The sequence below is a fragment of the Dipodomys merriami genome, unplaced genomic scaffold (assembly GCF_024711535.1).
Source record: "Dipodomys merriami isolate MVZ:Mamm:240054 unplaced genomic scaffold, mDipMer1.0.p SCAF_1, whole genome shotgun sequence".
Classification (NCBI taxonomy): Eukaryota; Metazoa; Chordata; class Mammalia; order Rodentia; family Heteromyidae; genus Dipodomys; species Dipodomys merriami.
In genome coordinates this window covers 38169130-38193767 of record NW_027202270.1, presented here as the reverse complement: position 1 = coordinate 38193767, position 24638 = coordinate 38169130, and the positions used below count along the sequence as shown (strand labels likewise).

The window sequence follows — 24638 nt, the reverse complement described above, 5'->3', positions numbered from 1 at the left end:
CCACAGAAAGCATTTTCCACCTGGCGCTGGTGGCTCATGCCTCTAATACTAGCTACTAAGAAGGCTGAGATCTGAGGATCATAGTTCAAAGCCAGGCAGGGCAGGAAAGTCCCTGTGTCCCTTATCTCCAACTAACCACTCAAAAACTGGAAGTGGCACTGTGACTCAAAGTGGTAGAGTGCTACCCAGGCCCTTAGTTCAAGCATCACAACTGGAAAAAAAAAAAAAAAGGAAGAAGCATCTTCCTATGTCTCAAATGCAAGTGGATATTTCATTCTTCCTCTCAACCACCTAAGGTGCTATAGAGACAAATTCCAATGCCATTATTTCACCTTATATTTTATAAGTTTTGTGACTATCCTCTACAGTGCTATAGTGTCTGTCCTCTAGACCAATCAACACCATCAACCAGAGGACCTAAGGATCTGCATGCCAGAATCCATCATATTGGGCTGTGCATAGGTAGATTTCCACACTGAAAAACAAAAAGCTCCATGTTGGCCCATGTGTGACAGTATTTTCCATGGGATCAGGTATATGGCCTGGACAGGATAAGGGCTCTGTGTCTAGCTTGTGCCAGGAAGCTGATACAGTATACACTACAGTGAAAAATAATAATAATAATTAAATTTGAGACCCAGCTTAGCCAATGACTGTATCTCATCTAATCCCTGAATATCTCTCAGATTCAGGTGCTCCCTTTGCAAAAAGGAGCCCCCAACCCCACTGGGTCTTACACTATGTAAATTAAAGTGAGACCGTGTCTTTGCTAGCAGCCTCCAGTGAAAATGTGAGTGCTTCATCTGTTCATGTTAACCATTCTAACCTAGCTGTTGTATTGGTAGTTTATGACAATATTTCAGTCCTGTAGCCAAGTTACATGGAATGGTGATGGTCGTATTTCTACATGTTTCAGTATTTCTTGATGACAGCTAGAGTAGTCATAAATGTTGATAGAATAAATAGGCAAATATATGCTCTAGTTTCAAGAATGAGGAGAATCCTGACATTAACCATGAATCCTTTTGTTATCTGGCTAACACTAATAATTCTATTAGCAGAAAATAATTATTGTAATTAAAGACTTTATTTCTTTAAAAGTGTTTGCATCATATCATATCCTTATATTTAAAAAAGCAATCAAACTTTGTTGCAAACCAGAAATACTTTATGGCAAAGAAAGAGAAAACACAGACAAGAATCTCATATATATCCCTAAACATTAACAAGAACAAGGGAAGGGGTGGGTAGGAGAGGGATAGGGGAGAATGTTAAAAGAGGTAACACTGATCAGGATATATTGTATTTATAAACTGCTTGTTAAATGGAAACTCCTTTGTACAACTACTTAAAGATACAATTTTTAGAAAAGAAGGGTAAGATTATCAGGAGAGCAGGTTCTGTCAGGAAAGCATAGCAAAACAGAAATGTCTGTGTTCCTCTACTCATGTTTGAATAAAAGCCATTTAATAAGAGTGTGAAAGGATAATTCTTTAGTGGTAGGATGTGCAGAATCAGAAAACTCCTAGAGGGGAAGAACATGGAGAGAGGAACATAGGAGGCGTTTCCTTCAAAATAACATCCACAGTAGGTTAGGTTCTGTCATACTCAATATGGGATCTTAAACATTCAGTGACAGCCTTTACATCTAGAAAAGGCTTTGATGGCTCATTAATTCTAGCTACTCATGAGGCTGAAATGAGTGGATTACAATTCAAAACTATTCTAGACAGAAAAAGCTATGAGGCTCCATTTCCAAAATAACCAGAAACAAAAGTGGTCAGAACTGGAGGTGTGGCTCAAGTAGTATAGTGCCAGCTAAGCAAGCAAGCAAATAAGCCAAGTGAATACAGGCCCTGAATTCAAAGCCTAGCACCAGGAAAAAAAAAGTCAGAGTAGCAATTGTTTCCTTGTAATAGTGTGCTTAGCATAGCACAGTCTTTCAAAAAAATCAGCAGCTTTTATCACCATCATCATTACTAATATTAACCAAAGTGCCAGATAATTATGACAATAGAGTAAATATTTTGAAAAGGCATAAAATGCCTTTATTTCACTAAGGCAATACTTTTATTTGTAAGTCAAAATGAATTTGAGTTTACAAATCCTGGCTGCAAATTACTTATTGTTAGCATAAATTAATTGTACAAAAAGGTTCTCATTTTTAAATTTCTATATGTATACAAAATGTACTTTGATCAAATTTATACCTTTGGTTAATTTTTCTTATCTTCTTTGTCCCTCCACTTTTTAAAGTTTGTAGTGGGTTTCATTATACTATTTTCAGATAGACAGACAGATAGAGATAGAAATATAAATATAGACACTACACATAAGAACAAACACATTTATTTTTATACCTTGTCTTATCTCACTCAACATGATGATTGTAAGTTTGATCCATTTTCTTATGAATATGATTTTCTGACTTCCAAATAATTTTCCAATAATAGATAAATTAACATACCAGCAGCTAATTTTGGCTATGGAACCTAACTTTACATATCTGTCTGGCCTGCCTGCAGGCGCTGCCTCTCATACAAACTGGCAACCAGCAAAAAGGACAGCCTGGACTTCTGAAATAAAAGCTGCATAGACATATCCTCCACCTGAAGGCTTTAACTTTCAGAGGTTCCTATAATAAAAGCCAAGTTAGTAAAATATCATTTGGGTCTGTTATCATCAGGAAATGTCATTGTCACAGCTCTAGCAGAAAGAAATAAAATTTCAAAAAGAAACAACTTGGAAAATTCTGACATTATACCGAATCATCGATCTGAATTAAATGAAGTTATTTTTTTAAAAAAAAATCCATTTCAAACCTGAGCCATTAAAAAAAACCATGAACAATCAATTCATAATGGAAAATCAGGAACAGTTTTGACCTTTCAAGGTTACAACCCAATCTCTTTCAATTAAATATCTGCAGATATTTTCTTCTCAATATACTGCAAAATAATTATTATTCAAAATCATTTCTTTTGAACAATAAATGGTGGTAGTTAATACATTTCAAATGTATCCAAAACCTCTGCATTACTTTTCATAAATTCATTTTCTCAATTTTGTTCTTCTTTGGCATTTGCATATAAATGATTGCCATTTATGTGCTCTGTGAAATGAAGTAAATAATTAGAAATAATCCACAGGTGCATGGCTTAGATTCTTAACAGTGTTCTCTATTGTTTTGATAGGATTGTCTGTACCCTTGAATTTGTTTAGGTTCCATGGCTCTTTTATGTAACTGGGGCGGGGGAGTTCTGGAAGCTTATCAAGAATACTATTGTGTGTTTTACTGGGAAACTTGAACTCTAGCATGCTTGGTGAAAACAAAAACAAAGAGAATGACATATTCTCTAAACTCCACAAAAACTAGAACAACAGGAAGTTTTTGCTCCAAACAGAAGAGTAAATAAATGCAAATATTAAACTAACATCTGCTCACAGAAAAGAGCCAAAATAGAGCAGAGAGAAAAGCAACTCTACATTGAAGATTTAGACCTTTCCCCTCACAGAATCTTTTCACTTTTGCACCCCTACTCCCACAATCTCTTGTATCAAGAGTGACCTAAAATTCCACCTTCTCCATGAAACCATTCCAGCTAAATTAATTTTTTTCTCCTTGAACTTGCCTATGGTTCTTTCACTATTAGCATCTTTCATCTGGGGACTTAATTAATCATCTAATGCCTTGATGTTGTGATTCTACTGTTATTTAATTGCTTTATGGGCTTACCAGGGTCATTTTGTCCTCTATACATTATACATGATAGATATCTGGCAGCCATGACTGACTCTTAACATTTCTTTCATGTCCCTCCTAATGCTGAACACAAGGCAGACACAGTAGACAGGGACTCTAGCCTGTCACAACAGAGCCATCCTGTTGCTATGGTGACTTAGTGCCTGCAAATCTGATGAGACCTGCAGCTGCAACATTGATATCACGGAGTGGACCTCTTCAGTCAGCTGAGGAGCAACTCATAACTATCCACAGTGAGCAGCTCCTCTTAGTACAGGTGATGAAAGAGCATGTGAGCCTACTAGGCTGGTTTACAGCCAGCTGTATAAGTAGGGAAAATCGCTCATCTTCTATAAGCTTCCTCCTTTGTAAATTGGAAATTAAAAATATTAACAGGAGCTGGGCGCCAGCAGCTCAAGCCTGCAATCCTAGCCACTCTGGATGCTGAGATGTGAGGATCATGATTCAAAGCCAGCATGGGCAGGAAAATCCATACGACTCTTATCTCCAATTTGCTAAATCAGAAAACAGGAAGTGGTGCTATGGCTCAAAGTGATAGAGCATTAGCTTTGAGCAAAAATAAATAAATAAAAAGCTCAGAAACAGAACCCAGGCCCTGAGTTCAAGCCCCATGACTAACTAATAATAATAATAAAAATAGTAACAATGATGATGATAGGGAATAATCATTTAACACTCATTATAGGATAAACTCTGGTCTAAATTCTTTTCATGTTTCCACTCATTGGATCCTCATGATCACTTTATAAGGAGGGCCCAATTATTGCTCCCATCTTACAGGCATGGACACTGAGACAGAGAGAGACTAGGTAACTTCCAGAAAGTTCCACAATTGGTAACACTGGACTCATATTTGGGTGGACTTTGTCTCTCACAGAGTTTTCTTATATCATTTTAGAGATAAATACTTAAACTACTTAAATGTATTCAATGTATTTGAGATTAAATTTATTTGCAATTAAATATTGAAATTAAATATTGAATTTTAAAAAGTGTTTGACCCCAGATGCTGGTCATCAAAGGCTGAGATGTGAGGCTGTCATTCAAGAAAGTCCATAAGAGCCTTATCTCTAACTAACCACCAGAAAACCCAGAAGTGGAGCTGTGGCTCGAGTAGTAAAGTGCTAGCCTTTAGCCATCGGCTTAGGAACAGCACTCAGGCATGGAGTTCAAGCCCTAGAACTGGCATACATGCACGTGCGTGCACGTGTGCACATGCACACGCACACACACACATACATACATACACACACACCACAGTGTTTGATACATACCAAACACTCAATACCCATATGTCATGATTTTAGTTTCAAACTCATTACTAATTGTAACAAAAATTATCCAGATAATCTAGTATGTGCTAACACAATCTCTGCCCAAAGGAAAGCTTCAAGTTTTATGAGAAATGGAGGGTAGTGCATGCACATACAATGCCATGTTGCAGATAGCCTTGATCTGCCTAGAGTCTTACCTTTGGGTACTAGGCAGCTACAAGTTAGCAAGTACCCAGGGTAATATGCATGGGAATCCTGTACAAGCTATGCTTAAAACACACTACACAGGCAACACCTTGAATGAGGACCACATTCATGGGGCCACTATAATGGATATACAAAGCATGACTGAGGATCCTAGAGGAAGCAGTGGAGTCTATCTTGGGGCCAGAGCTCAGGGAAGTCACAGAGAAAGCTGACTTGGCATTGAAAAAATGAAGATATCAATAATTCACTTAGAAATCCATCTTCCTTCAGTTAAAAGTATAATGACACAAATCAGAAGAACTAATCATATTAATAATTTATCAGTCCCACCATGTTCTCTTAGGAGCTCAAATGTCTATACATTAATAATTGAGTCTCCTTAAAACCACAGAACTGTGGTGTATGAGAAAAGTGAATACCATTTAAATCATCACTATTGTCTTTATTCCTTCCTGCAGTTTTGTTACTACATAGAGATTAACTGCTATTCTTTGCTAGTGCACAGAGATTTCGTTACTTTGCAGAGGTTACATAATAGATACATATGTTTATGTATTTATTCATTTCTTAATTTGTGGAACATGTCATTCAATTGAGTACTTGAAATGTCCTTTCCTGAAAGCTTCATGATGTGTTGCTAAGTCTTTTTTTTTTTAGTCCAACTTCCCAAGATTCCTATTTGTAATCCATTGATGGTAGTGAGAACTCAATGGGAGATTTCTGGAGTCGAAAGAGGTATGAAGAAGCTATTAGAGACATTTAAGATGTAGACTAGGACTTTGAGTAAGAAGTTCTAAGAATTCTGAGAATCAATTTAAAAGTGTGCTATCACAGTATGTTTGTGTGATAGAAATACACTTTTGCTGAATGAATAAATTATAAAGAAGGTATTTCAGAATCAATATAGCTACATAGAGAGGAAAGAAAGCATGGAAGCGCATCTGCAACCTTTAAGCATATAGGATACATAAAAAGATATCCCAGTGATATTCTTACATAATTGCCAAAGAGATGCTATTTTGCATCAGAATGTTTATATGTTTGGCCCATTGGAGGTTGCTGATATTATGATTAACTAGTGTAGTTTCAGGAAAGCTAACATATGGAATCAAGTTATAGTTGCTTAATGGGCAACTGCGAAGAAAAGAAGCTACAAGAACAGAGTAAGCAATTTCTCTGAAATCTGACGGGGGCAAAAGGGCAGTGCAGGTTAAGAAGCTTATATTCAGAGGAGGGAGAGGAGAAGTCACAGAGATGAGCTGCCTTCACTGAAAAGTTGGAAGGAAAGTTAGTAGTGGGTTTGTCTCCTTATGAGTCTGGTTTTCCATAAGATTTAGATCTGAAGTTTGGAAGGAAAGGAAGTAGTGAGAGAAAGATATAAAGCAGATGACTGAAGAGTCTTATTCAAGTGACCAAGGCCAGAAGGAAATGAAAGGAAAGGTTGAGTTTTCCTACCTTGAGAAACCAAATGGTCACAGTGCCATTGATTCCCTGATATCCTGGGCTAGCAAGTGTAGGGTAATGACTTCCTGCTGTGAGGTTATCATTCTGATGCTTGTATCAGGCAACCAGTAAGTGAATGACATGAATGGACCATTTCCACAAGAACTGTCAGCCTTCCACAGAAGGCTTAAGTAGGTTACTAGCTGGCTGGCAACAACACCTTCTGTATGCTTAAGCAGCAGCTCAGGATTCACATAGCCAGGCACTAAACTTGAAGAGCCAAGGCAAGGTCAGAACACCTGTATATTTTAAAGGTTGACAGCAATTCTTTCATAGAATGGGAGGAAAGAAGCTTTGGCCCCAAATGGAACTCTCTCTCTCTCTCTCTCTCTCTCTCTCTCTCTCTCTCTCTCTCTCTCTCTCTCTCTCTCTCTCTCTCTCTCTGTCTCTCTGTCTCTCTCTCTGTCTCTCTCTCTCCCTCTCCCTCTCTCTCTCTCTCTCATTCTCTCTCTCTCTCTCTCTCTCTCTCTCTCTCTCACACACACACACACACACACACACACAACCAAATCAAAAGCTTGAACTAAGCGACAAAAAAAGAAAACTTTCTATAGTTCAATGTTTGAATTAATCTTGATTAATTATCGAACACTTTTTTCATGAGTAGCTTACTTCTGGAAAGTAGACTTAAATCTTTATTCCATCCATAATTGTAATATGTAGACTTGATTTTCATCTGCCCAAACACAAACACTAATGATGATAACAACTGATGGGATACTCAAATGATTAGAAACCATGTTTTTCCAAAAATTTTATTCCCCATAGTGTTTATTATTCAGCACCTAAGCCTTCATCTACAGCATGAAAACTAGTCAAATACAAAATATTCATAAAGGACTTAAGCAGTACAAAAGAAGTTAGTTCAAGTTTTTCAAATATGATAACAGACAGCATATCCTTGTTTGGCATTGTATATTCATTACTCACATATCAAAATACACAATATTTAATGATCTGTTAACCAACATTAAGCACAATTAAGCAAGGCATGTTACTAGCTATTTTTAGAATCTGAATTGCAATTGGCCTCTGGGTTATCATTGTTAATCAACATACTTAAAGATATCCCAGTGAACCCCAATATTGCAATTAATATGCACCAAACTATTTTAATTATTAAAATGTTTTATGCTTTCATAAATTGTAACCACGTAGTTCAGTATTTAATTACTGCCTTTTACTTTCTTTCTTTTTTTGGGGGGGGTCTGGTCATGGGGCCTGAACTCTGGGCCTGGGCGCTGTCCCTCAGCTCTTCAGCTCAAGGCTAGCACTCTACCACTTGAGCCACAGCGCCACATCCAGCTTTTTTCTTTTTGCTTATGTGGTGCTGAGGAATCAAACCGAGGGCCTCATGCATGCAAGGCAAGCACTCTACCACTGAGCTATCTTCCCAGCCCCTGCCTTTTACTTTCTACCTTTCACACTGGATTAAAACAAGGTTGTGTTTTCATTGTTGCACATTGCTTTGGAAATTTATTTGCTTTGGAGACATTGCTTTTAAAGCAAAATCAGTTATAACAGTAGCCAAACACATGCAACAAATCCATTGTGTACCTTTTCAAATGTTACACAGGAAAAAATGTTTTTACTCTTCTTTTTTTAAAATTTTTTTGGGTCCGGTCATGGGGCTTGAACTCTGGGCCTGAGCACTGTCTCTCAGCTCTTCAGCTCAAGGGTAGCACTCTACCACTTGAGCCACAATGCCACTTCCAGCTTTTTTCTTTTTGCTTATGTGGTGCTGAGGAATTGAACCCAGGGCCTCATGCATGCAAGGCAAGCGCTCTACCACTGAGCCACCTTCCCAGCCCTGTGTTTTTACTCTTCTAAAAACCAGTTCTAATAATGGTACATCATTAATCATGTTAAAATTTTTGCTAATAAAATTAGTTATTAATTTGACCTGGAATTTCTTTCTCTCTCTTAAATTGGAAACTTTACCTTTTCAAAACTTATTTCATTTTGTTTTTATTCCTCAAGTTACAACTTTCCTTTTCAGGTCCTATATGCATGGGCTTGTTTACAAGTTTCTGTTAAGCTAAAAAAAAAAAAGGGGGGGGCGCTGGGAAGGTGGCTCAGTGGTAGAGTGCTTGCCTTGCATGCATGAGGCCCTGGGTTCGATTCCTCAGCACCACATAAGCAAAAAGAAAAAAAAAAACAGAAGTGGCGCTGTGGCTCACGTGGTAGAGCACTAGCCTTGAGCTGAAGAGCTGAGGGACAGCACCCAGGCCCAGAGTTCAGGCCCCACGACCAGACCCAAAAGAGACAGAGAGAGAGGGGGGGGGAGGAGAGGAGAGGAGAGAGAAATGGGAAAGGAGAGGAGAGAGAGAGAAAAGAGGGAAGGAAGGAAGGAAGGAAGGAAGGAAGGAAGGAAGAAAGAAAGAAAGAAGGAAGGAAGGAAGAAAGAAAGAAAGAAAGAAATGAATTAAAAGAAATTTCCAGAAGATTCAGAGTTCTTCTAAATATACTATTATCAGGCACTTGAAATGGGCCTCGTAAAAATCGTGTTACTGGCCTTTGAAGTCTTGGTTCAAAAAATGAGATGAAAGATTTTCTTAGCAATTTTATAATGATTACACACTAAATTATCACATTTTGTATATTTTGAGGTAAATTAAGCATATTAAATTACTGTTACTTATTTCCTTTCACTTTTACAGTAGGTTTGATAACTTTTGGCTTTCAAGTAACTGGTTAATTTCATATGCATAAGGGAGGTGGCTGGCATTTTCATTTTGTGCTGTGAATGACTTGAGTTTCTAATGATACCCATCTTTCATGTCTAGCAATTGTAGCTTGTAGAGAGCTGCGAGAGGCCGCACCTGGAAGATGGTGCCAGCTTCCGCCCTCCGCCTTCCCGATGGCGAGTGCTCTCTGTGGTAAACAACTCCTGATATGGCTAAGGCAAAGAATCTGGCTTGCTTCCGCGCACCTGAACCTATTGGTGGTTCCCACGTGGCGTATCAGGGTTGGCTACCCAGCGGGTACTTAAGGCTGTGGGGAATTCTCCCCGGGGTTGGGGTGAGAAGATTACGAAAAGGTCCTGAATAAAGGGCAGAGAGAAGAGTCCGGTGTCGCGTCTTCCTTGCTGGTCGAGGCGGTAGCGACAGTAGCTTTTTGTCTTCCTTTCTTTCTCAGTCATCTAGAGCTTTATCAACTTGATAGAACTTTTCAAAATAACAACTTTTGGTTTTATTCATTTTTTCTATTGTTTTCAATTACATTGGTTTCTGTTCTTTATTGTTTCCTTCAGTCTGTTTTCTTTGGCTTTTATTTGCTTTTTTTTTCTGGTTGCTTCTGTTTAGATCTGCTGGAGATAATTGTTCTTGCTATATAAGCATTTAAGGCTCCAAAGTTTATATGTGGTTACCAAAATATTTTAAATTACAAATGTGGTTTGCATTTGTGGTTGGCATTTTATATCTTCATTTATTGCTACTCTCAGATGTGTGACACACTAGCAAAATGTTTCCTTTTCAACACATCAATAAAACTTTAATAGCCTATGGGCTCACTGAACCTAGGAAATCACAAGACACCTAGAAGCAGGCAGCAATAGCCTTGGGTGGTTTGGGTTTCTCTCCTTCCAATAATAGAAATTTTGGGAAGCATTTTGAATTGGCACTTACTGAATTTGAGAGGTTGTGGTTTGGGGAGTTCCCTGTCTACTGGAAGACTAATTAGGCTTCCTTTAAAGACTATCAGATCTCCAGCTGTGCCATATGAGCCATGGAGTGGAGAGAAGAGAGTACTCTCTCAATCTGGTCTTCTTCCTTCCTGGCTTGATTCAGTACTTGAAATTTATATCAGGGAAGCTTCCCTGACTTGTCCTGTGGCTTAAAAGCTAGGGCTTTACTTTGCTCACTGTGCTATGCATTTCCTACCGCTCTTCCTCCATAAGTAAGGGCAAAGGGAAGGTAAAAAAGGGAAATAAACCCATCCCAAGTGCTGGTCCCTATAGGGCTTCTATCCTTAGAGAGGTTTCTTGTCTCAGAGGGTCAGGCACCTACGTGGCCACCACTGCTTTCACTGTCACCACTGCCATCAGAGGATAGCCTGCACTGGGACAGAAACACCAGACACACAGAAAGCCAGAAAAACAAAAGCAAGGGGCTACCTTCTTCTCTGATCCACAGAATTCTTTTAACCTCCTTATTAGACCTGACAGAGGGGCCTTCCCTGTAGCTTCTTCTATCCACATCTGAGGCATGCATCAAAGTGTCAGTCTGCCTTTGAAACCCACCTGGGAAATACTGGAGGGGAATAAATGATGGTACTATTGCCTCAGTGGTATGTGGAAATCTGATTTTTCCCTTAACCACCTGCTATACCCTTTCTATCCACATTCTTGGCTGACATGCATTCCAGTGGGGGTTTAGAGTAACATTAGTGGAGATAGTGGGGTCGGGGTGGGGGGTATGTGTGCAGTCCATCTTGCCTACAACTAGAACCATGGAATTAGAAGGTTGCTGTATTTTCCTGAAGACTAATAGACTCTTGATATAAGTTGATATAGCCATGCCATTTGAAAATTTCTTGAGCTTCCCAGATTTGTACATTATATATCTAAGCCAAGGTCTGTAGTTTAGTAAGTATATTTGGGATAAGGTTAATCAGGTCAAAGTCACAGTAGATTGAAAACAATTCAAAACAGAACAAAACAAAAAATAGAACAAAATAAAAATCCTTCATTCTCATGTAAATATAATATTCTTAAGCAAAACCATTTGTTGCCTTTTGACCAAAGTTTAAGACGTATATTGTTATCTTAACATTAAATTTAATTCAGCAGCATTGAATGTTGAGAGTGGAGATAAAGAGCCATGGTCTACCACTTTGTTTTTGTATCATAAGTACATCGACTTTTCCTGTCAAGAGTTTTATCCTGCAAATCAAAATCTCAGACCAAGAACCTTTTTGTCATTACCAATAAGGATTATGAGTTTTACTTTCTATAAAAATACTTTGATGGATAGAACTTCCCTATGACCCAGCAATCCCACTGTTGGGCATTTACCCAAATGTTCACAAACAAGACCACACTAAAGCTACCAGAACGACTATGTTTATTGCAGCACTATTTACTATAGCTAAGATATGGAACCAACCCAGATGCCCCTCAGTAGATGAATGGATCAAGAAAATGTGGTATATATACACAATGGAATTCTATGCCTCCATCAGAAAGAATGACATTGCCCCATTTGTTAGGAAATGGAAAGGCTTGAAAAAAATTATATTAAGTGAAGTAAGCCAGGCCCAAATAAACATAAGTCCCATGGTTTCCTTTATTTGCAATATCTAGTATATGTCTGAGTCAAGCAGAAAAGGTCAGATAAGGTGATGTTAGGGAAATGAACCCTAAGATATGTATTCAAATGTTTATTTTTTCTTTCATGCGATTGCTTCTAATGCATTTACAAGATTATTTCTGTGTTGCTTTGTATGTCCCTCCCCCACAGTATAACCCCTGCTTTCACTGTATTTGATGTAGGTATAATTTGTGGAGGGGAAGGGGAAAAACAAATCGTTTAAATAAGGATACAGGTGGACCCATTGCAACAATGAGATGTACAAGTCGTTATGTCGAAAACGAACTTTACAAGTTTGGTGTGGGGGGAGGGGAGAGAGAGCCAGGAGGAGGGTTCGGTGGGGGGCAGGAGGAGGATGGGAAGGGATGGGAAGGGGAAACAAAGGAGGAGGCTACAATGCTTGATAAGAAATGTACTCATTATCTTGCCCATGTAATTGTAACCCCTCTGTACAGTATTTTCACAATAAAAACAACAACAACAAAATACTTTGATGGTAAAATTTTAAAAAGAATTATCTCTAAAATAAATAACTAATATTAGCTAATAGTTTGTAGGCTACAGTTCTATGATCCCCAAAATGGTAGCTGTCCAGGCCTAAGACTCAGGTTTCAAATAAAGTGTTTGGTTGCAAATAACAGAAAGCTTTAGCCAGTTTTAAGTACTTAAGAACTTAACTAGAACCCAAAATAGAGGCCTGGGGCTAAGCATAATTTTGCACAGTAAGAAAGAAGCATAAATGATTGATTTTCAAATATATTGCCTATTATTAGGCTACTCTATTTAAAAAAAAACATGTAAAAAAATGTTGTACATCAAAAGCAACTTTCTATCTATATCCTTAGTAGTATACTCCATGAATGGATATTCAGAGTGAGAGAGATTGCTAGGTCACAAAAAGTGATCATCTTGTATTTCAAGACTTGTTTCCAAGTCATTGAAACAACCCAAAGTCACCCCAACACTGACTAAGCATGTAACTTTCCTCATATTCTCACCTTTATTGTAGATTATCAATACTTTAAAAAAATTAAGGTATAGTAGACAAATAATCGTTTGTTTTCTTGTCACTATTATGTTTCATTTCTTAGGCCATCGATGTTGAACATCTTTCCATATATTTATTTGTGTACCTCTTTTGTGAGCTGTCTATTTAATTGATTTTTGGTTTATTTTTTCTTTTTATTGGTATAACAGAATATCACCTTTGAATACCATGTAAATTGCACATATTTTCCTCCCTGCCTATTGTTTGTTCTCTAAATTTGTCTCTGGTGTTTGGAAAATTCATTCATTTCCAGGACAGCTCAGCCATCACTTTCTCTGCCAAGTTTTTCCTGATTTCTCTGGCAAAATAAATCATTCTTTCCACATATACCCCAAATATGTTGTGCCTATTTCTATGTGTAGAATGATCATTTTAAATATTTCCCTTCTCATCAAGAAACTATATCAGAATGCAAATCAGTCTAACATTAGTAATAGACATACCTTTGAATATGCTTTTATTGTTTCTTCAAGAAGTAAGTCATTTCACCAAGTTTAGAAGTTTCATTTTTACTTATTATTAGTACTACCATGCTATCTTCCACTTCAGTCAAACTCCTCCATCTTCAACTGTCTTTCCATAAAAATTCTTACTTTCTTCTTACTTCAAATTCCTCAGAGGATGCTGCCTTGGATGTTGATCTCTGGTTTAATTATCTATTTCTATATAATAATCTGCTCAAATTCCAGTTGCTTCAAACAATAATCATTGAATGTGCCCAGTTTGGTCAGGGCTCAGTGGAGAAGATAGGTCTTACCTTCACAGAGGGGCTGGAAAGCTAAGGAGGGCTGAAAATAACACACTTCCAATGTGGCTCACTCATGTGGTTGGCAAGCTGGTTAGGTGGTAGCTGGGATGCCAGCCAGAATTGCTGCCTAGGAATCTGAGATCTTCTCCACTTTTGTCTCGCTACTATGCTACTTAAGTTCCTCATAGGTTGTGTGTTGTAAGAGTGATTATTCTAAATTATAGGACATGAAATCAGCCAGTCTCTTGAGGCCCAGGCAGAAACAGACACATCATCATTTATGCTGTATTCTGTTTATCAAAGCAGAGAAGGGACTTTCCTAATTTTAAAAGAAGCAACATAGACTTTCATTTCTTGATGGGAGGGCCAAATGATTTGAAGCCATCTTTATACAATTATAGTGTATATTCGGTTTTTCCAAAATTGTCAAAAGAGTTAGCATCTGATACAACCCATATATCTCTGTTCCCCGCAGAAATATAGAGGACATCTCTCTTTCTTGTTGATGTGTCACTTGCTGTCTCAGCATAAGGAGATGTGTAGTGTTCCCATGGGCCCTTTAGTATCTGTCATAGAGCCCAACCTTGACCATGTTACTATTTGGTCTCTATATTTATAAAAATTCCTCCTTCTAGAATCTAATCTTTATTCTCTAGTAAATCAATTTACATCAATACTTTTTCTGTTTACAGATATTGTTTGAATTTCTGTTTAGCAAGAATAAATCACAGTAACAAATTGTGGACTCCGGAGAATGTATTAAACTAGCACTTCTGCTGTGATCTGAATGTCTTCCCAAATTTGATGTATTGGGAACTTAATCTCTAATACAACAATATTGGAAGATAAGGCTTTTGAGGATGTGTTAGCTCATGAGTTCTCTGACTTTCTGAATGGACTGCCATTTTAAATGAACTTGACAGATGGAATTTCACACACACACACACACACACACACATAGAGCCACCACTACTTCACCTCTATGCCTTCTTTCATGTGAAAATACAGTGTCTCTGCCCTTTGGAATAATAAGGTACCACCTTGCAAGAGAGAAAGTAGACCCTCATCATCCTCAACCTGACCTTAAATTTCTTAGCCTTCAAAATTATGAGAGAAGAATTTGTTTTCTTTATAAATCACTCCCTTTAGACATTTTATTATATCATGAGAAATGGACCAAGATACTCCCACTTCTATTTACAAAAAAAACCTTGTCCAAGATCACCCAAGCCACTTTCCAGACCTAAAGAACACTAACTGAATTTGAGTCTTTGGAATACACAGCCACTCCCCCTATTCACTAGAAGTTAATATTTAAAAAAGGAAATGTCCTACAGACTAGAAAAAAATGTCTAGTGGAACAGGGAAATCATCAAGAAGTTTTGGTGTTTCATAATTGTTTCATAAGCTGTTTTTGTTTGTTTTAGGACAAAAAAAATCTCAATTTCAAAAATCCCAAAGAGCATTTAACTGCTTCTTCATTCTTGCTTTATCAAAAATGCATTATTGTTGTATCATTTCAGTGGCTTTGTTTTTAATGACCACTGAAACTTAAGGCAGGTACTTCCTAGAACACCGAAACACCAATCTATTTGAACCACATGTAACTCTGTGTCCGAATTTGGGCAACACCAGATCTTAGTCCTCTTCCTTTAAGATTCCAAATCAATTGAAAAGATAGAAAGCAGAGTCAACCAGGGAATAATGGCTGTATTCTTACTAGTGGTAAAAATAAAGGGGTGGGGGGTGTAGCTGAGGAGGTGGGAGGGAAGGGATGGTAGGGGAAAAACAAAGGAGGAGGCCACAATGTTGGATAAGAAATGTACTCATTACCTTGCTCATTTAATTGTAACCCCTCTGTACAGTATTTTCACAATTAAAAAAACTTAATTAAAAAAATAAACTGGAGAATGGGATTGATTTGGCTTTTATATTTTTTCTCTCTAAAACCTAACCTCTGGGACCTGCCTCTGGAGAGGATGGTATCTGAAACACAGCTGTCCAGGAAGGATTGTGTCCTGTGTCTGCTGGTCAGGTCAGCAGAAGCAAAGAAAAGAGAATCTATAGTCCAGAAGCAAACAGCGTATCCAGAAGAATCTTTGACTCTGACCTTCCTTTGAGACTATTCCTTACTTGAGTCTTACCAGCCAATTACCATGTTCTTATCACTTCTGAAAGGGGAAAAAGTGAAGAGAAAAGATGGTGGATGCTTCCTCATTACTTGTAAGAGAGTATAATTACTTGTGAGAGGCTATAAATTCCAAATCTAAAGACTTATCAGAGCAAGAAAATAGAAAACATGGATCTTCCATATGAAGTAAATATGTAAGATGAAACCCTATGACACAGATATATAGCACCCTTTCAATACTTTAAAATGTGATTACATTAAAAATCAAACATGTGACAAGCTCTGGTGGCTTCCACCTATAATCCTAGTTACAAAGGAGGAAGAGATCTGAGGATCATGGTTGAAGCCAACCTGAGCAGGAAAGTCTGTGGGACTTCTATCTTCAATTAACCATCATTAAAAAAAAATAGAATTGGAGCTATAGCTCAAGTGGTAGAGCATTTACCTTGAGAAAAAAAGTTCAGGAATGGGGGCTGGGAAGGTGGTTCAGTGGTAGAGTGCTTGCCTTGCATGCATGAGGCTCTGGGTTCGATTCTTCAGCACCACATAAACAGAAAAAGCCAGAAGTGGTACTGTGGCTCAAGTGGTAGAGCTCCAGTCTTGAGCTAAAAGGCTGAGGGACAGCACCCAGGCCCAGATTTTAGGTCCCACAACCAACCAAAAAAAAAAAAAAGTTCAGGAACAACTCCCAGGCCTAAGTTCCAGGATCCACAAGTGTGCATGTATGGGTGTGTGTGTACACACACACACACACACACACACACACACACACACACAAATACATGCTACAAGATGTCTTTAATGAGTAAATATTATTCAAATCACATATCTTTAAAATACATCCTTAAAAGAGATTTTCTGAAAGGTTAAAAGTTACTTACAAATTGGGAGAATTACTAAGCAATCACCTACTATCTGACAAAGGATTAATACTCAGAAAAATTCAAATAATTTAAAAAATGAACTTTTCTTAAAATTGGACAAAGCAATTCCATTGTTATTTCACCAAAGAAAATACACAATTGGCCAGTAAGCACATGGAAAGACATTTCAACTTCATTCATTATTAAGGAAATACAAACAAAAATAAAAGTGCAGGCACATGAAAAATATTGTCAAATATTACCTGTAGACTATGTACATGAGGTATATCTGAAACACATATGACTTATGCTTGGATTCTAGTCTATGATCATTCATTATGTACATGCAAACATTCTAAAATCAATCCTAAAAACCTGAGGCTTGGGAACATTTCTGATACAAAGATTAGTAATTCTCCTTCAGATAAGATTATCCATTTCATTATTTTTTTAAATTTTTATTCAAAATGAATGAGGTTCTGATACCTGCACCAATAGGTAAAAATCTTGAAGACATCATACACTAACTGAAATAAGCCAGACACCAGAGGAAAAATATAAGATTCCACTTATTTGAGGTACTTAGAATAGACAAATTCATAGTGAAAAAAGTAGATTATGGATTACAAGTCAAAGTAATAATGGGAATTACTACTAGGGTTCAAAGTTTCTGTTTGTGGTAAAAGAACTAAATTATGGATAGAATTAAAGCTACAGAACAACAAATGGTTAAAATGGCAAATTTTATGTTATGTATATTTTAACACAATTGGAAGTATTTTAAATACATTCTGGATGAATACTTCAGATAAACAGCCATAAACCTCAAAAAGACTTTTTTTTAAGACTTTTTAGTAGAATATTCTACTCATAGCACATTCATTTCTAGCTCAGTAAACAGGAATAGGACAAAAATAAGCTTTCACTGGGCCAGAGATTTAGTTAGAATTAGGAAAGCAATAGATTTATGACAGACAAACGAGAGGTGAAATGGGTTAGTGTTTTATACTCTGAAGAGTCATTCTTCAGTGAAGGCAAATGTCATATGTCTACAAACACAGGAGACAGCGCCCAGGAGTTTTCTTGGAAACATATCATCCTCATTCCATTGGGCACTAGCAATGTAGCTGAAAGACTGTCTGACAAGAACATTCTCAGCTGCATCCCCAGGATACTTCTACCTCTTCTTTCCTGCCTTTGTCCACTCTGTGCACCTGAAGGTGTAACATCTATAGTGGCCATAGGCAATCTATTGACCTCTTCATTTTTCTGAATAGTTTCTTTCTCATTAGAAATAATTTGAGCAAGATTTGGGAATTTAAATGTCTTTGGAAAGTTACAGCTTTTTTCCCCCCATAATTATGTTTATTACCACTGAAAATAGAGAAACATTTTTCCTTTAGAGACTCCACTGGGATTGTTAAGTACAACTGCTGAAGGCAAAATAAGATCTCTGGAGCACAGACATTACCAACATTACTGACACTCATAAAAACTCTGTGTTTCTAGAATATTTCCCTTTCATATAAATTACTAAAGTTTGAGACAATTTTCAGTGGAAAGCAAAAATTCCCACTTTTTTCTATTAAATTGAGTATCCACATTATTCTGATATATTTATTATTAGCATGAATAATTATGCCACATTTCCTCTTGAAAGCCTCATGTACATCCATGTATCATCACATTTCTCTTCCCAATTTTTCTTTTTAGTAGTGTGATGAATAACTGTTACTATCCTAATTTTCCAAATGTGTATCTTGAGATAAGAAATTAAATGCTTTCCCCAAACTAGTAAGGGCTCAACACTGAATCCTACACCCTCCCTATAACACTTATGGAGACTTTTCTTTGTAATTAGAACAAAGTTCAGGGTCTTGTGCATAGGGAAAGACCTAGGATGAACATTAAATGTTTATTGATTCTTGAACTACTATCATCCCTACCCTTTGAAAATCTCCTATTAAAACTAACCGGGATCTAATTATTTTCTGCTACAGGTTAAGGTTGTACCGATTCAGGCAGCATAAGTAGCAAATGGTCCAATTAGTGATCTATCTACTGGCAATATGAAATTCACAATTTTTTCATTTTGCAACATTGGCACACCTGAAATCGATGCAGATTCCTTGGTAATTTCTTTTTTTTACATTTTAGAAATATAGTTATTTAAAAATCAGTTCTGTTTAGAAGATGGTTGGGCTGTACGGCTTGGTTGATGTGGTTGATGTGTGAGGGAGTATGAGAGATGGGCATTAAAAAGTAATGGCTAAAGGTCTAGGTGAAGCCAAAATACCCATTTATTTAAGAACCCATTTTCATACACCTATATGTAGTGACAGAAAATGGCCCAGGATTCCATGCCACTTAATGATAAGATCACAGTGGATAAGAACTTGATTTGTCCTGTTCTCTCATTTTACAGGTAAAAAGCTGTAAATCCAGAAGGCTTAAATGGCTGGTTCATTACCTAAGGAATGGTGTAAAAGCCTAAAATGTTAAGGACCTCCAATCTCAAGTGGTTTCCAAGGAGGACAGACCCTCCTAAATGGAAAATCATAAGCCAGCTGAGAACTTGGGTGGATTTGAGTATGCAAATCTGAGTATAGGAGCTAGGGATTGAAACATTGTTCCAAGAAAGCTTTCCCCTTGGAGTTGCATTGATGAAATGAGAGAAGAGACATAATTTGAGGGACGCACACTACTGTGAACCTTCACACCCAACATTTGTAATTCATTCTAATTCATCAGTGGACCAAAAAATGCTGGGTGGCATGACTTGTTAGTGAGGACTGAGGAAAGGATGTGGTTTTAAGTGCAAATTACCTTCAGCAACAATTGAAAGACATGAGACACAGCAAACCACAAGAAGGCAAACCTCCAGCAATGAGCAGGCGTGGTGGGGAAATACTGAGTTGACCCAGTTCATGGAATTAGGAATCAGGACAAATCACACAAGATTTTGTATAATAGGAAGACCTTGAATTTAGAGTTGAGATGTAGAATAAGTACACCAACATATGGGTGTTTTTAATCCTAATCCAATGCCTTTTCACATTGTCATGCTTGTTGTTTGTTCTTTAACATATGCAGTTCTTTCTGATGACCATGGATTACTACCTTGAAAGATAGCTTAGAGGCCAGAGAGCAGAGCAAGGAGCAGGGGAATAGCTCGGGTTTGAATGACCTCGTTCTTCAGGAATAATTCTTCAACTTCTGTATCTGATTTACTCAATTCGTTCTACCATTATCCAAACAGAAAACCACTATTGACATATCAGATTTAAATTACAGCTGCCTCTAAATTAGAAGTGAGAATTTCAATCCAAATATTCAAAGAAACCAGAAATATTAAAGTATTAAAATCACAGAACATCTTGATCATTGTTTCACTAGGATTTGGTGATGTTGTCAAGGAAGTTATCCCTGAAAGGAAAAGAGAGGACCTCAGCCCTTTTGTTAGATTTTTCTGAGAAAAAGAGTATTCAAGATGTAGGATAAGAGATAACAGATTTATAAGGATAACAGATTTACAAGGCAAGAAAAGCAGAAGGTACAAATAAAACTCAGCAAGACACAGGCCCATTGGAAGGACACAAATGAGTTCGTTGAGCAGGAGTGCAAATGCTGGGAACAGTACAACAGGGGCCCTATTGAACATTTCTTAGGTTAAGTAGTCCTCTTTGTTCTAGGCACCTGGCAGGTCTCAATCATTCCTGGTACTACAGATTTTGACTTTATCAAGTTCAGCCTAGAGATGTAAAGTAATTCCTCCTCTTTTACAACAAAAGATTTTTGTTTCTTATGTCTGTTAATAACCATCCTTTAGATCAAAGGAGGGGAGTGGCCAAACATGTTTGATCTCTAAGGCACAACAATCATCTGAAGCAAAGGTGAATAGGGGTAATGGTGACTTTTTTTCCCGTTTGTCATTGTTCAGTAAAAGAGCATGAAGCTTAAAGAAAAGGAAATGGTGCTTGTGCACTTGTAGCCAAGTTACACATTAATACAATGTTTATTTCTCATTTTTGGTTTCTGCTTCTTAATGTTCTATTCCCTAGTCTAGTCTATCTTAATTGTAGAACAGAATCCTTACCAAACCTCTTTGATCTTTACAAAGAAGGTCATTTGCCTATGAGGGTTATGACTCACAAGGCCAAGCCGGCTACACCAAAGGTTCCACCTGTCCCTGCCTTGATATTTTTCTTTAAGTTTGTATTTCGTAAGCTAATTCCCATAGGATAACAAAGCAAGTGCTAAGAACTGGAGCCTTACCTCCAGAGAAAAGGGACTTACTGCTGCTACATTATGCCCTCCTTCATACCTGCTCTGTGAGGTCAGGTCCATGGGGGTCACAGTTGAGTTACAACTGAGGCAGATCTGGGCTGGTCTACACCCCCATAACTCTTAAGTCTGATGGGCCCAAACAGTAATGAGAAAATAAGAGGTATAAAACATCATGTTTTGCAATTTGAGCCACAAGCCCCACATTTTTATTTTATATCCCAAGAATTATGTAGCTGGTCTTGACCTTATGTGAATAACATTGAATGTCAATTTAATTTTGAGATTCTAAACTACTTCAGCAAGTCTGAGTTTGTAAAAAAAAAAAATCCTTTGTTCCAAATCAGGAATTTTGATGTTTCATCAGAGAAAATGACCTCTAAATTATTCGGACCAGAAAGTATCATTAGCAATATTTCATTGTTTGATACTGTTGTACATAAAATGAGAAGATGATGGGTTTTTTTTCACTGAGGTGGCCAGGAAAATAGTTATTTCTCTCTGGCACTATATTAAAATGGCCATAGCCAATGACATCAGAAGAATTAAGACAAATGGTATGAATCAGCTTTTTCTATCTTTTATGTTAGTGAGCTCAAGACCTTGCATTCAAACCACAGGAACAGAGAAAGAAACAGAGGGAGGGCAAGAGGGAGGAAGAATGGGAGGGGAAAAAAGAAAGGAAAGAGGAAGAAAGGAAGGAAGGAATGAAGGGAGGAAGGAAGGGAGGAAGGGAGGGAGGGAGTGAGGAAGGAAGGAAGGAAGGAAGGAAGGAAGGAAGGAAGGAAGGAAGGAAGGAAGGAAGGAAGGAAGGAAGGAAGGGAGGGAGGGAGGGAGGGAGGGAGGGAGGGAGGGAGGGAGGGAGGAAGGAAGGGAGGGAGGAAGGATGGAAAATTAAATAAAAAAGAAGAAAGAACTTTGCATTTCCTTTATGTCATAGTATCTTACCTTGAGCTTGGCCAAAAGAAGTTCATGATCATGAAGCAATTTTTTAGTTTCATCTTGACTGCTCCCAATTTCTAGAAGATTGGGCTGTGACTCAGCCAATTGAAATTGTACCCATTTGCCACACTAAAAATAAAAATGAAATAAATGTACTTTTAGTTCCTCTGATTCCTTCCTCTTTGCACTTCTTCGTTTTTAATTTTTTTTGAAATTCCTACTTATACTGGGAACACTTTCTTCTTTCCATAGAAATGGGCTTCATTCAAGTTGAAACACTAACTAGTCTAATACAAACCTATGCTGGGTCTTGTTTTACTTTTAAAATGAATTCTCTTTTGGAAAATTGAACTTTTACAATTCCCATATGAGGAACACAGGCAGTGGATTATATATTATTGAATATTATAAAGTCACAGAAGAGCTCATACAATTGTATTCTCACAAAAAATAGTGAAAATTTCCACATGGGATATGAGCTTCATCATAGATCAGACAGAGGCATTGTTTTTCCATTAAGACAGATTTTCCACTCTGAACAGCTTGGAATATATTTCTTACAGAAAAAAACAGTAAAGAAAGGGAATTGGGGAGAGGATAATGACAAGTACTTATTTTAACATTAGGATTTTAAGAATCTTCTTCCTGTTCAGAGCATCTCTGGTTCTCCTATATATTAGACCCTACACATTACTACTCATCCTGCTCCAAGAATATTTCATATGTGAAGAAAAGGAATGCTCACTTAAGTAGTGCATATGCCTCTTTTCCCTCACTGCTTGAATTTGCAACTACTCAAAGAATCCTGAAATCACATGCAAAGGATTAGTTCTCATTATTCTCCTTCAGGTATTTGTTTTCCATCCCCACTTGCTGCTTTGGAAAGCAGAGATGGACAGGGAGTCTGCCTGGGTCCTGTTTACGGAGGAGTAGATCTCAACACACTGCCAAATCGGCATTCTGTCATTCTAGAGGGCATCGTTTTGCTCATTGTCAAGTTCTGTGTACTTATTAATTTTCATATCATCCTAAAATTTTCAGCAATTAAGTTAAATTGAACAGGCCCTGCTGTCCTTCTTCTAACAAACAGCAGCAACAACAAAAAAAAAAAAACAGAAAAAATAAAACATTCAATTAAGTCTGTTGGGGTTCTGAAAGTCACTGGGTTGGTAGGTACCAACTTCCTTTGGTTAAACCTTTAGAATACTTTAGGTAGTAAATTGTCTACAGCCCAGATGGAATGCTTCAGAGGTTTTTCATGGGGTATTTTTATAGGGAATTAAATCATGGATGTCTTCTTCAACCTAAAAATGTATACTTATCCTGGCAAATAGGCAAATGGCTAAACAAACAAACAAACAAAAAACCATGCATTTAAGTTTCAAGCAGCTTTAGCTTCTCATTAAGACTAAGTGGACACAGGCTGGAGAAGGGTCTTCGTTCCCTCAACAGTGTCAAGATGTAATAGTTTCTTTACCATGTCAAAACCAGTGCTGTGGGGCACCTGTCAGAGCCTTTCACTGGGAAGTTCCCAGACTCCATATGCTCAATACTGTACCATCTTCTCACCTGCCTCTTCCCACCTTAGGACGTCCAACTCAAAACACAGACATTGCCCAGCTCTCCACCCCCACCCCACCTCTGCAGATGCAGTCTTGACCTCTAATTAAACAGGCTTGCTTTTAAAGACCAAATTAAAAGTTTATGGTCGAGTTTATTTTGTCAGGCTGACTAACTACAAGGGAAAGGAAAACTAGTAACTTGCTGAAACTTAGAAGTTTCTTTGAGTCCCGGATTTAAGTACGCAAAAGCACTTGCTGGGATTTGCTACATGCAGCGTCCTGCTGACCATAGACATTATTACTTAGGGCTCTACATATGGCAAGAAGCCCACCGTCCCACAGGAAAAGAAAAAGTAAGTTGCTATCTTACCTTTATGACAGCTATCACAATTTTGGAGTCCCCAGCCTGCACAACGACTGAACTGACAGTTGTTGTAGAAAACCCCACAGCAGGACCTTGTCCGGACATGGCAGTGTAGAAGCAGAGTTTATTCCTTGGGCAGCCTCTGCACAGATGCGTGTCTGCTGTTCATTTCAGAAGGCAAACACTGGGGTTACTGGGATTCATTCAGGGAAAGAGCTCTGCTCACACTGATTACTCTGCCAAAAGGAAAGAACAGGAGGTTAAAAATAGACAACCCATTGAGTTTATCATGAGAGACACAGCGAGAGGAGCCATCGGAGAAAAGAGCCACACCCCATATGGTAACACTAAGTGCCTGTTATTTTTGCCATTATCTGCAATGTGGAGGACAGCTTCAAGCTCTTTGCCTATCAGCTGATGTTTGATAGCAAATGGAAAAAAAATGACATCCTGACAACCCAAATTAGTTTTGCTTTTGAAACTAAATAGTTGTAACTATGGACTTTGAATCCAGCAAGTCACTGACCTGGATATCAAATTTTTTTTAAAGTCTCTCTCACATGAAACAAACCACCAAAAATGTACTTTCTTTAGAGTTCCAATATTTGTTTTGGGGTTAAATCACAAAATTGCTCAG

At 37.7% G+C, this 24638-nt stretch overlaps 1 protein-coding gene across 4 annotated transcripts in view; it reads right to left on the bottom strand.

Annotated features, from left to right (window-relative positions):
- The window catches only part of Ccdc141 (coiled-coil domain containing 141), a 169436-nt gene extending 145114 nt beyond the window's left edge, over positions 1-24322 (bottom strand). For all 4 annotated transcript variants that reach the window (XM_070019988.1, XM_070019998.1, XM_070020006.1 and 1 more), the window contains exons 1-2: positions 24008-24322; positions 22082-22204 (exon numbers count right to left, since the gene is read on the bottom strand). In XM_070019988.1, the coding sequence (XP_069876089.1) occupies positions 22082-22204; positions 24008-24106 (222 nt within the window). In that variant the 5' untranslated portion in view covers positions 24107-24322. The remainder of the gene's footprint in view (positions 1-22081; positions 22205-24007) is intronic.
- Positions 24323-24638: the final 316 nt, after the last annotated feature.